The 12,418-nt window shown below is 35.8% G+C and overlaps 1 protein-coding gene across 2 annotated transcripts in view; it reads left to right on the forward strand.

Moving 5' to 3' along the window:
• ANAPC1 (anaphase promoting complex subunit 1) overlaps positions 1–12,418 on the forward strand; it is a 98,418-nt gene that overhangs the window by 46,941 nt on the left and 39,059 nt on the right. For both annotated transcript variants that reach the window (XM_077773458.1, XM_077773457.1), the window contains 4 exons: positions 1,254–1,432; positions 3,881–4,095; positions 6,417–6,535; positions 11,610–11,881. In XM_077773458.1, coding sequence (XP_077629584.1) covers positions 1,254–1,432; positions 3,881–4,095; positions 6,417–6,535; positions 11,610–11,881 — 785 coding nt within the window. The remainder of the gene's footprint in view (positions 1–1,253; positions 1,433–3,880; positions 4,096–6,416; positions 6,536–11,609; positions 11,882–12,418) is intronic.

The following is a 12,418-nucleotide window of genomic DNA, read 5'->3' on the forward strand; positions in this document are numbered from 1 at the left end:
TGAGGACTTTAAAATTTTAAATATGAAGTATTTATAAAAGAATATATAAAATGTGTATGTTTAGAGAATAATAATAAAGTGAACATTGTTGTGCGCTGGTCACCTACCATTATAAGTAGAACATTGCTAGTGTAGTAGAAGAGGTTTGCATGTCTGCTTCATGTGATATCTTTCTCTCACACAGCCTACTGTGCAGGTAACCACGGCCCTACCTAAGTTTTTCATTTCTTCCCCTCATTCTTTTTTTTTTTTTTTAATGTTTATTTTTGAGAGAGAGAGAAGGGGGAAGGGGCAGAGCGAGAGGAAGACACAGCATCTGAAGCAGGCTCCAGGCCCTGAGCTGTCAGCACAAGGTGCGATGTGGGGCTCAAACTCATGAACTGCAAGATCATGACCTGAGCCAAAGTCGGTTGCTTAACTGACTGAGCCACCTAGGTGCCCCATTCCCTCATTACTTTAATAGTTTTATCATCTTTATCTATTGCTTGGTGTTATAGGTCTTTGAACTTCATATAAATGAATATAGATATAAATTATTTTTTCACTCAATTCATCCGTATTAACTCAGGTAGCAGTAGATCATTCATTTTCACTGCTATATACTCTCTTGTTTGAATATATCCCAGTTTATTCTGTTGATAGCAGTTGGGCTGTTCCCTCCCTATCCTTTTTTCATGATAGTGAGTGAATAGTGTTGCTAATCAATATTTTAATACTTGTGTCCTGGTGCACATGTACGCAAATTTCTGTATGGTTCTTAATGGACCATAAAGGGTGGACCTATGTGTATATGCTGCATGTTTTCCAAAGTGATTGTACCACTACCAGCTGTGGATGGGAATTACTATTATTCTGCATAGTTGCCAACACTTGGTGTTGATTTACTTTAATATTTGTCTCTCAAGTGAGTGTGAAATTATATATTTAGTAGTTTTAATTTGAACTTTTCCTCGTCACTCAGAAAATAGAGCATCTTTTCATATGTTTATTGACCATTTGTGTTTATTTTTTGAGAAATGTCTTTTTGTTCTTCCTTTCTGTTGGGTTGTTTCTCTTTTTCTGAAGGTTTTTAGTTCTTTTAAAGAGACCTTTTATACTAATACCTGATGTTAAGACACTAGTCTGGTAGTAAGGTGAATGAAATCGATTTCTCTTTTATTTGTCAGGATAGATATTGATTAACTTCAGTCAGAGGATAATTGGGACAGTGGCAGGTCTGAATGAAAAATGTTCTCCTTTCCTTTCATCACAAGGTTTCACTTTAAGAGACTTGGAAACTCTTCCCTTTGGAATTGCTCTTCCCATCAGAGATGCAATTTACCATTGTCGTGAACAGCCTGCTTCCGACTGGCCAGAAGCTGTCTGTCTCTTGATTGGAAGGCAGGATCTGTCCAAGCAGGCCTGCGAAGGAAACTTACCCAAAGGGAAATCTGTGAGTATCAATATAGAAAGTTAAAAGTTCAGGTTTAGTCTCAGAATCAAAGTAGAAATCTTCATTTTTCTCTTAAGTCTTTTTCTAAGTGTATATATCAGTTTGTCTTTTATGTTTTATGCCATGGGGTTTATAATTGGGCAGATATTCTTATTTATAAATTGACATGGGAACAGATTTTGTGAAGACCGTGTTTTGCCTGACTTTGCTTTGAGTTAGGATAAGTGCTGAGCATGTACATCCAGTACTGTGCCTCTTCTCTACTTGTTGGGAGAGAAATTGGTAATTAACTACTTTGTTAGTTAATAGCCTCAATATGAATATGTAACTATTTTCTCTTTTCTTTTTTTGATGTGTTGAATTTCTTGAATTTAACCTTTTAAATAGATATAAATACATCTGTTTAATCCCATAAAACTGAAGCACCAGGAAAGGGTTTTTTGGGTGCTGGGATAGGAGACACTAAAGTTGTTTAGAAGATGTCTTAGATTATCCTTCCTGGAATTCTGTCCTTTGTCAGTCTTCCAATCTGCTTTTACTTTATTTAAATAAATTTTATATATTTACTTTTAGAGAGAAAGTGTACACATGTACACCTGCATGTGAGGGAGGGGCAGAGACAGAGGGAGAGACAAAGAATCAAGCAGGCTCTGTGCTGTTAGCGTGGACCCTAACGCGGGTCTTGAACTCACCAACGGAACTGTGTGATCATGACCTGGGCCAAATCCTAGAGTTGAACACTTAACCAGCTGAGCCACCCAGGCGCCCCTTGTTTGCTTTTATAAAGAATGGGTTCTGAGAAGACTACCAACAGAAAATGAAATATATCATTGCTCTCTAATGATCTCTCTTTTTAAATTCAGTCTCTTTTAGAACTTAAAAATGGAATTTCTGCTACTTCTTCTAGAATTCTATTTAGCTTAGAAAAAAAAAAAAACAGCATTCCGNGTGACTCTTCTACTTTGTTTATATCCCTAAGAGAATAGCACAAATGTGCCTCATCACTTACTAGCTTTTGAACATATTAATGAAAAAGTAACTATTTATAATCCACATTAGGTCTTAAGCTATTAATGCTTCTTTGGAGCTTCAGAGTCTGTGTCACAACTTGCCTGCTGGGTCTATGACAGAAGTTGTTGCCATGGGATCCCTTCTCCAGCAGCGCTGGCCCAGCATATCTGGCTTTTTTTCTATACTTGTGTAACATTTCTTAGTTGAATTACTATTTGTCCTGTTCTAAACAGAAAACTAATTTTTTTTTTTTTTGCTAATAATATTGTGATCTTTTCCNAAACGCTGGGCTCCAACCCACGAACCGTGAGATCATGACCTGAGCCGAAGTCGGACGCTCAACCGAGCCACCCAGGTGCCCCTCCCAAGATAAATTTTAGCATTTAGACCTGTTTTGTTACTATTAGTGAGAGCAGTTTAACATCATTAGCACTAAAACCAAATGATATTGATAATCTTTGATTTGTATTCAGTATGATCTTAAGTAATTCTGTCTAAATTCAATTTGTTCAGTTACCTGAGGCTACCTTTTATAACTAATCTATTTTCAGTTTATTTGCCATTTGGGCCTATATTTTATAGCTAACTCACCCATTAGAATATAGTTTCTTTTAAAATTAGTTGTTCCATAGGAGCCATAATGAATATTTATGAACTAAGTAAGAGGGATTAGTTGGTCATATCTGCTATTATTTATTTTCAGGCTAATGTTGCTTGCACATTAAATGTTGTGAAACTTTAGCATTTTAAATGGAATTAATTTTTTGTTAAAGGAGTATAAAATTCTTGAGAGAAAATTGAGAAGATTTCATGCTGTTCACATCTAGGTTGAAGTGTGATTTAGACAGGGAAGGCTCATATGAAAGCACATGCTGAGCTTCTGAGAAAGAATGATAATCAAGGGATTAACCTTCCTCGCTTGTTTTGCTGCAGTCCGATTAAGAAAGTTAAGAAACATCCTTATAAAAAAGTGAAAATCAATTATGATCCATTTAAAGTACTAAAGTAAGAAAGTACTGTTAACTTCCTCCAGTCCTTGCTGTATGTTGTTGCAGGTTGTTTTCTTCTGCTTATGTTAATCAAAGATATTATTTAAGTTAGTGTGCTTCTTTGGTAATAGTGAGTGAGTTTCATATTCCACTTTTAGTAATTTGAATGTTTCTCTAACGGAATCAGCTTCCTAACTGTTGTCCTAAATCTAATGTTTTTTCCCTGGGCTCAATAATTTTCCCAAGTGGGCAGTATGATTGTACTTTTCAAAAAGACTTCTAGATTGAAGTCCCAGTATATACTGGGTACCCAAACCAGCTTTGCTATGGAATACCTATTTTCTCTGTACTGATAGAGTTATGGTGCATCATCCTATATATCTTTGTGTTCAGTGAGTGCATGGTGGTTGGTTTTTAAATTATTATTACAATCAAGTCTGTTACTCAGGTGCTCTCATCAGATGTTCCTTCAGGAACAGAAACTGAGGAGGAAGATGATGGCATGAATGACATGAATCAGGAGGTTATGTCATTAATATGGAGTGAAGATTTAAGAGTACAGGACGTACGAAGGCTTCTTCAAAGTGCGCAGCCTGTCCGTGTCAATGTAGTACAGTATCCAGAGCTCAGTGACCATGAGTTTATTGAGGAAAAAGAAAACAGGTAAAGGAAACATGTCATTATCTCTTGTCAGTATTTTTTTTTTAGAGTTTATTTATTTTGTGAGAGAAAGAGTGTGCACGTAGGGGAGAGGCAGAGAGAGAGGGGGAGAAAGAATCCCCAGCAGGCTTTGCATTGTCAGAGCAGAGCATGACACGGGGCTCGATCCCATGAGTTATGAAATCATGACCTGAGCCGAGATCAAGAGTCGGACACTTAATGGACTGAACCACCAAGGCACCCCTCTTGCCAGTGTTTTTTATGCTTTAAAACCCTGAAAAGATACTTCAGAGTTAAAAGTGCCATGTGTTTTAAGTATCTGCTCAAACTTGGTAAACTATAACAGTTTTTCAGAGTGTTTGGCATTTGATAACATAAGAGTATCTGATGACATAAGTGACCCTCCTCTCGAACAGCTGTGTGCTGTTTAGCAAAGGTGACCCTAAATCATTTTGCTTAGTTAACCTTAAGAGTTTACAAAGCAAAACACTGAACTCATTCTTTTATATCTTGATGAGAAAATTTGTATGTATTATATAAATATATTTATAAGTTTTAGTATAGTTTAAACTTNCAAACTTCTGGGCTGCCACTCTCTAACATATATCATATCCTCAGTAATTGTAAGACTCATTAGTACCCATTCTGTGACATTTCAGGGTCATTGCCTTGGAACAGTTCAACTTCTATTTTAAAATTCTTTCCTGTACTGTTAACCTGCCTTGTATCCATCCCCTATAATTTTTCCACTACGATTTTCTGGTTCTCCTTGTTTTGCTTACCGTGGAACTGCTTTAAAGGGAAGGACCAACCACACTTAGCTGCAGGGTGTTGAAGACCTGAATTAGTCATAATCTTCCTCTCACAGTTTCCTCTCCATATATACCTAGGTAATAGTCACCTAGATCTGAGGAGATTGAGTGACAGAGAAGTTGTGTGGAAGCCTAGCTTGGCCACTATCCTCTGGGTATCTTTGGATGAATTACTTAACTTCTTGTTGCCTCAACTATAAGAATGGGCATAATTGTAGCATTTGTTCCTCACAAGGTTGCTCTGGGTGTACAGCGAGTTATTTCTACATAGTGCTTAGAACACTGCCCAGTATGCCAGTATGTAGTAAACCTCAATGCAGTCAGCCATGATTATTAACTGAGTTCATTGATACTATGATGCTAGTTTTTTTTTCTTTACCTTTTAATATCTCTGAAATCAGAATATAACACAATAGGTGTTATAGTTTAGTTGGCAATATTTTTTCTTAGTATCTCATTATAATCAGTGACAAATAGAAAGGATTACAGTATTATTGTTTCTATTATTACAGTTTTGTGTATTATATTTAAGATTTCTGCTAAAAAAGTTCTATGGGATTGCCTTGAATTTTTCTGATTCTAAATTAGCGTAGGGCAGTATTCCTAAAGAATGTTAGGACTGCAAATTTTCCTCACCAAAAACGAGAAAAGCAGCCGTATGTGTATACAGATAGAGAACGTGCTCATGAATAGCTTTTGTCTGCAGAGAAAATGTTAGCCTCTGAAGGGATGTTTTTGTGTCTTCAGATATAACTTAGGTTAAGTGTTTGTTTCCTGATTATAAATGTCCCTACCCCACAATTTCTGTTTGATTTTTTTTTTAAGGGGCTATATGGAACGTGATTTAATATAGAAAAAAGTTAAGAGTAGTGTATTAGTTTCAAAATAGAACTCAATGAAGCCATTTTAACTTTGAATATAATTGATTTATAGTGCCATTAATCCTATAAATCTTAGCCATCGTGTAAGTGAAACTAATTCTTTTTGCCCTGGAGACACTGTGAAATCCACTGGTTTCCAATATAGGGAATTTCTTTCCTTTCCTGTGTATAGGCCACAGAGGTAGCACTTCTGAGGCTATGGTGGCTGAAAGGCTGGGAGGAGGATCCCAGGCGTACTAAAGGCAGCTAGTCTGAAAATGACAAAATGAGGAAACCCAAAACATATAGTAACATTTTCCTTTGAACAGGTTAGCACCAGAATAGAATTTTAGATTTCTCTTTGTGGATGCCCAGGGAGGGTTGGCTTGGTTTATAGACCAGCTGGTTTTTACTCAAAGCAAATATGAAAAGAAAGGAAATGTATCTCTCTCTTAGAATTTCTAAGGGGAACAAGAGTATTAAAATGAGAATAACCATGTTTGGATGATTCAGCCACAGCTTTGTTTGGATTTACTTTGATGTGATTTCATCTTACCAGAACTTCTTCTTTTGGAATAATTTCCTACAGATTACACTCCAGTTTCTTTTTGCTTAAAGATTTCTCACATTTTGGTTTTGATTTTAATTATAGATTGCTCCAGTTGTGTCAGCGAACTATGGCCCTTCCCGTAGGACGGGGAATGTTTACCTTGTTTTCATACCATCCTGTTCCAACGGAACCACTGCCTATTCCTAAATTGAATTTGACTGGTATGTTAAATTCTGGGTTGAGCGAGAAAGGAAAATGATTAAGTACATTTTTAGTGGAGTTATTTTTTTTATTTTTTTTTTTAATTTTAATTTTTTTTTTTAAATTTATTTCTAGGAGAGAGAGAGACAGCGTGNCGAACCGCGAGATCATGACCTAAGTGAAAGTCGGAAGCTCAACCGACTAAGGCACCCAGGCGCCCCTTTAGTGGAGTTATTGAATTGTTTTAGTTAAAAACAAAGAAATGCTCTTTCTATCCCCAGTGATTTCATATATTATTAATAGCTACTCTAGTGGTTGTCAAAGCTCGAATAGCAAAGCACAGTAAACATTGACGTAGCATGTAGCCTGTTAACTAAGTTTTGCTTTTAATGAGACCATTTCATAATATAAAAAGGCACTTGGGAAAGTTTAGAAAGATACTGATAATGGTGAGGTTATTGAACTTTAAATAATCTTGAAGTAGAATATGTAAATGCTCAAGTATAGTAGACTCATTTGGTAGAGTTCACTAGTGTTAACATTTTGGTATGAATGGTTTCCAATTTTTCTATTTTATAATTTTATACGTGCTTAATTATCAACAAATTTGAATCTGTTTTAGAAATTGTTTTAAAATTTACTGTAGAGTGTGCATCCTTTCATATCTACCAAACATAGGTGTACAGTTATATTGTATATATGTGTAGGTAGATAGGTATTCTATACACATAGTTTTAATCAACAACTTTATTTTTATTTGCTCCAGAGTAGTTTATTTAATGGAATATAGTTTATGTAAATAACCTGATTCTGTTGGAAATTATTTTTTTGCTCCTATAAACATGTTGTCAGGGTATAGTCATTTATTTAGTTGTTAATTGCTTTAAAAGTAGAATTCCTAGGACAGTAAGATTTTAAGGCTTCGATGTAACATTATTGAATTATCATTTTGTTGGGTTGTGTGGATTTTTACTTCTGTAAGATGGAAGTGTGTTCATTTCTCAATATTATTGGTTACAGTAGGTTTTATAGTGCGCATTCACCTAATGCTAGTTTGAATATGTTCTAAAGGTGATGATTGTGTACGTCGAAAATAACATTGAAAATTCCTGAAGTATAATATGTGTGGTTTCATGAGACCTCTACAAAATGTATATATCATACATGTAGTAATGTATATAATATATACAAATATAATTCCACAATGTTTTAAGTTGCACAATTTAATAAAATCCAGAATCCCACTTAGATATGTGAAGATCTTATACTTTTAATAGCATACAGAAAATGAGATTAGCTGAGTGAAGAACACATTTTCATCTTATTATACCTGTTCTGGACCCCTAATCTTATTTAGAGACATAGTGAGCAGAATTACCTTCAGTATTTGAATTGTTCTCTCTCTCTTAGAGATGAAGCAATATGACAAAATTTGAATAATTACTGAATCTTCATGGAGAGCAGGGTATATAGGTGTTCATTCTATGAGTCTTTCAACTGTTTGAAAGTTTTCATATAAAGAATTTGGTTTAAAAAGAAAATAATTACACGCAAAGTTAGCAAATGTTAAAATGTATTAAATCTGGGCAGTGATTCTTGGGTGGGTGTTGAAAAATAAATACCTGAATTGTCTTTTTTGTTTTCTGAATACATTTAGTTAAATTTGCACATTCAGACTTGCAAATTCTGATATTCATCCAAGCTTTCATTCTTTCAGCCATTTTGGCAAGCTTCCCCCCACCAAAAACCTTGTTTTAATAATAAGTTAATTTAGGAAAAGATACATTCTTAGAATAAATAGCTCCTTAACTCACACTGATATACCCTGTTTGTGCTTTTGTATATTGTTATTCTTGTTGAAGAAAATTTGTTTTATCCTTTGCCTGTCATTTTCTCTTGTGTATAAATAGTGTCTTATGCATATAATCAGTTGTCTTAGAAAGTGAGTTTTTTCATTATTAGTCTCTCTGCCTTTCATGAACTTGTCACCCTGTGTGGTGCTGTCATGCACCAGCATTTGAGTTTGCTCTCAGGTGCATAAAGCAAATGGTAAAAACAAATATATTTCACTTTGTGTGTATGTATATGCCATCTCCAGTTAAGACATTGTGCATCTTTTTAAAATTTAATTTACATAACTTTAGAACTCCTTTAAAACCATATTTTCAGACTTATAGTGAACTGTGCAATTTTATGCAGTATCTGGAATACTAATTTTAAACATTCATCCATGGTCTGACTCAATACAGAACGTTAAAAGCGTAAAAAGAATTTGTGTTTGCCTGTACACAGTGTAGATCAAAACCAAAAGACTCAAGAAAAGGAATTCAGAGAGAGCAGAGCATCATGAATTCTTTTTAAATTTATTTTTTTTAAATGTTTAGTTTGAGAAAGAGAGAGAGAGTGCGAGCAGGGGAGGGGCAGAGAGAGAGGGAGACACAGAATCTGAAGCAGGCTCCAGGCTCTGAGCTGTCAACACAGAGCTGTACGCGGGGTTTGAGCTTATGAACCGTGAGATTGTGACCTGAGCTGAAGTTGGATGCTTAACCAACTGAGCCATCCAGGTACCTTTAGATCTTTTTCTTTTTTTAACTTATTTATTTTGAGAGAGAGAAAGAGAATGTGTGTCCGCAAGCACGTTGTAAAGGGGCAGAGAGAGAGAGGGAGAGAAACAATCCCAAACTGGATCTGCACGGTCAGCATGGAGCTCAGTACAGGGCTCGAACTAAAAAACTATGAGATCGTGACCTGAGCTGAAATCAAGAGTTGGACCCTTAACCGACTGAGCCACCAAGGTGCCTCTTTGTTTTATTTTCTACTAAGCTCTTTTCTGTTTGAAAGAAAGATTTCAAAGCAGTAGGTATCCTAATCAGATCTGTATAAAGTTAAATTGGCATCGGTTATCTTATTATAGCATCATGTATTTTAGCAAAAGGTTGATGAATTATTTTATTTTTAAAATTATTATTTTACTGTTTTGAGTGTAGTTGACATACAGTGTTACATTAGTTGCACATGTACAGCATAGTGATTCAATAACTGTGTTATGCTCACCACAAGTGTAGCTACCGTCTGTCACCATAGAATGTTGTTATAATTCCATTGATTATATATATTCCCAATGCTGCACGTTTTATTTCCATCACTTAATGCATTCCATAATTGGAAGCCTATATCTCCCTCCCACTCTCTACCCATTTTGCCCATCACCCTACTCTCCTCTCTAGTAATCATCATTTTATTCTCTGTATTTATAGGTCTGATTCTGCTCTTTGTTTATTTCTTTTGTTTTTTAGATTCCACATATAAGTGAGATTATATGGTATTTGTCTTTCTCTTTTTGACTTATTTCACTTAGCATAATACCTTCTAGGTTCATTCATATTGTTGTAAATGGCAAAATCTCATACCTTTTAATGGCTGAGCAATGTTCTTTGTGTGTGTGTGTGTGTGTGTGCGCGCGTGCATGCGTGGGCACACATGCTACATCTTTATTCATCTGTTGATGGATGTTTGAGCTGCTTTCATATCTTGGCTATTGTACATAATACTACAGTAAGCATAGAAGTGAATGTATCTTTTCAAATTAATGCTTTTGTTTTTGAGGGGTAGTAAATAAATACCCAGTAGTAGAATTATTGGATCAAATGGGGTTTCTGTTTTTAAATTTTTGAAGAACCTCTATACTGTATTCCACATTTGCATTCTCACCAACACTGCACAAGGGTTCCTTTTTCTCCACATCCTTGCTAATAACATTTGTTAATTCTTTTTGATTGTAACCACTTTGACAGGTATAAAGTGATATTTCACTGTGGGTTTGATTTGCATTTCCCAGATGATTGGCAATGTTGAGTGTCTTCTCATATATCTGTTAACCATCTATATGTCTTCTTTGGAAAAATGTCTATTCAGGTTATCTGCCTGTTTTTACTTAGATTTTTTTTGATGTTGAGTTGTATAAGTTGAATATTAACCTTTTATCATATACATGATTTTCAAATATCTTCTCCCATTCAGTAAGTTGCCTGTTTGNCGTGCGCATGCGCGTGCGTGCGTGGGCACACATGCTACATCTTTATTCATCTGTTGATGGATGTTTGAGCTGCTTTCATATCTTGGCTATTGTACATAATACTACAGTAAGCATAGAAGTGAATGTATCTTTTCAAATTAATGCTTTTGTTTTTGAGGGGTAGTAAATAAATACCCAGTAGTAGAATTATTGGATCAAATGGGGTTTCTGTTTTTAAATTTTTGAAGAACCTCTATACTGTATTCCACATTTGCATTCTCACCAACACTGCACAAGGGTTCCTTTTTCTCCACATCCTTGCTAATAACATTTGTTAATTCTTTTTGATTGTAACCACTTTGACAGGTATAAAGTGATATTTCACTGTGGGTTTGATTTGCATTTCCCAGATGATTGGCAATGTTGAGTGTCTTCTCATATATCTGTTAACCATCTATATGTCTTCTTTGGAAAAATGTCTATTCAGGTTATCTGCCTGTTTTTACTTAGATTTTTTTTGATGTTGAGTTGTATAAGTTGAATATTAACCTTTTATCATATACATGATTTTCAAATATCTTCTCCCATTCAGTAAGTTGCCTGTTTGTTTTGTTGATGGTTTCCTCTTTTGCTGTGCAGAGCATTTTATTTTGATGTCGTCCCAATAGTTTATTTTTGCTTTTGTTTCCCTTGCTTTAGGTGATGTATCTAGAATAATGTTGCTTTGGCTGATATCAAAGAAATTACTGCCTATGTTCTCTTCTAGGAGTTTTTTCGTTTCACATCTCACATTTATGTCTTTAGTGCTTTGGCGTCTATCTTTGTACATGATGTAAAAAAGTGGTCCAGTTTCAGATAATGAATTATTTTAAACAACTAGTGTTTTTCTACCTTGAATAAGGTTTGATGTACATATGTAAAATTTAAGTACTCATAGTAACCTAATATTCTAAGTATTACGGGGTTAAGGGTTTCTAATGTAGAAAAAGTGATATCTGTTTTCAAAAATCTAAATGGAATAATTGTGGATTTTTGAATTATTATTACTGTCTCAATTTTAAATTTGTTTGCCTGAATAGGACGGGCCCCTCCTCGGAACACAACAGTAGACCTTAACAGTGGGAACATCGATGTGCCTCCTAACATGACGAGCTGGGCCAGCTTCCATAATGGTGTGGCTGCTGGCCTGAAGATAGCCCCCGCGTCCCAGATCGACTCAGCTTGGATTGTTTATAATAAGCCCAAGCATGCTGAGTTAGCCAATGAATATGCTGGCTTCCTCATGGCCCTGGGTCTGAATGGCCACCTTACCAAACTGGCTACTCTCAATATCCATGACTACTTGACCAAGGTGAGACTCTCTGCTCCTAGGCCATTCAGTAGGTCCTAATTGTTCTGTTTGCTCTTCCTTCTTTATTCTTGTTCTTCTAAATCCATTGATCTCATAGCTGGCAGCGTGATCTTTCTAAAGACTTCCCATGTCAACACTCTTTAAAGATCTTCCATTGCTCTTGATACACATTCCAGGAGCCTGTGTGATCCTGCTTGTGCAACCTTGCTTTGTATCATTCATTCCCTTGCTCTCCACATTCCAACCATAGGGACTGACCACTTTACCTTCTTGGTAAACCAAATTTTTTCACTTCAGAGTTTGGCAGACCAAACTCTTTATGTTGGTGTAAACTCTTCCATTTTTTTTTTAATGTTTTATTTATTTCTGAGACAGAGAGAGAGAGACAGTGTGAGCAGGGGAAGGTCAGACAGATAGGGAGATACAGAGTCTGAAGCAGGCTCCAGGCTCTGAGCTAGCTCTCAGCACAGAGCCTGACGTGGGGCTCAAACCCACGAACCGTGAGATCATGACCTGAGCTGAAGTCGGACGCTTAAC

Source organism: Crocuta crocuta, unplaced genomic scaffold, assembly GCF_008692635.1.
Source record: "Crocuta crocuta isolate KB4526 unplaced genomic scaffold, BGI_CrCroc_1.0 scaffold67, whole genome shotgun sequence".
NCBI classification, from domain to species: Eukaryota; Metazoa; Chordata; class Mammalia; order Carnivora; family Hyaenidae; genus Crocuta; species Crocuta crocuta.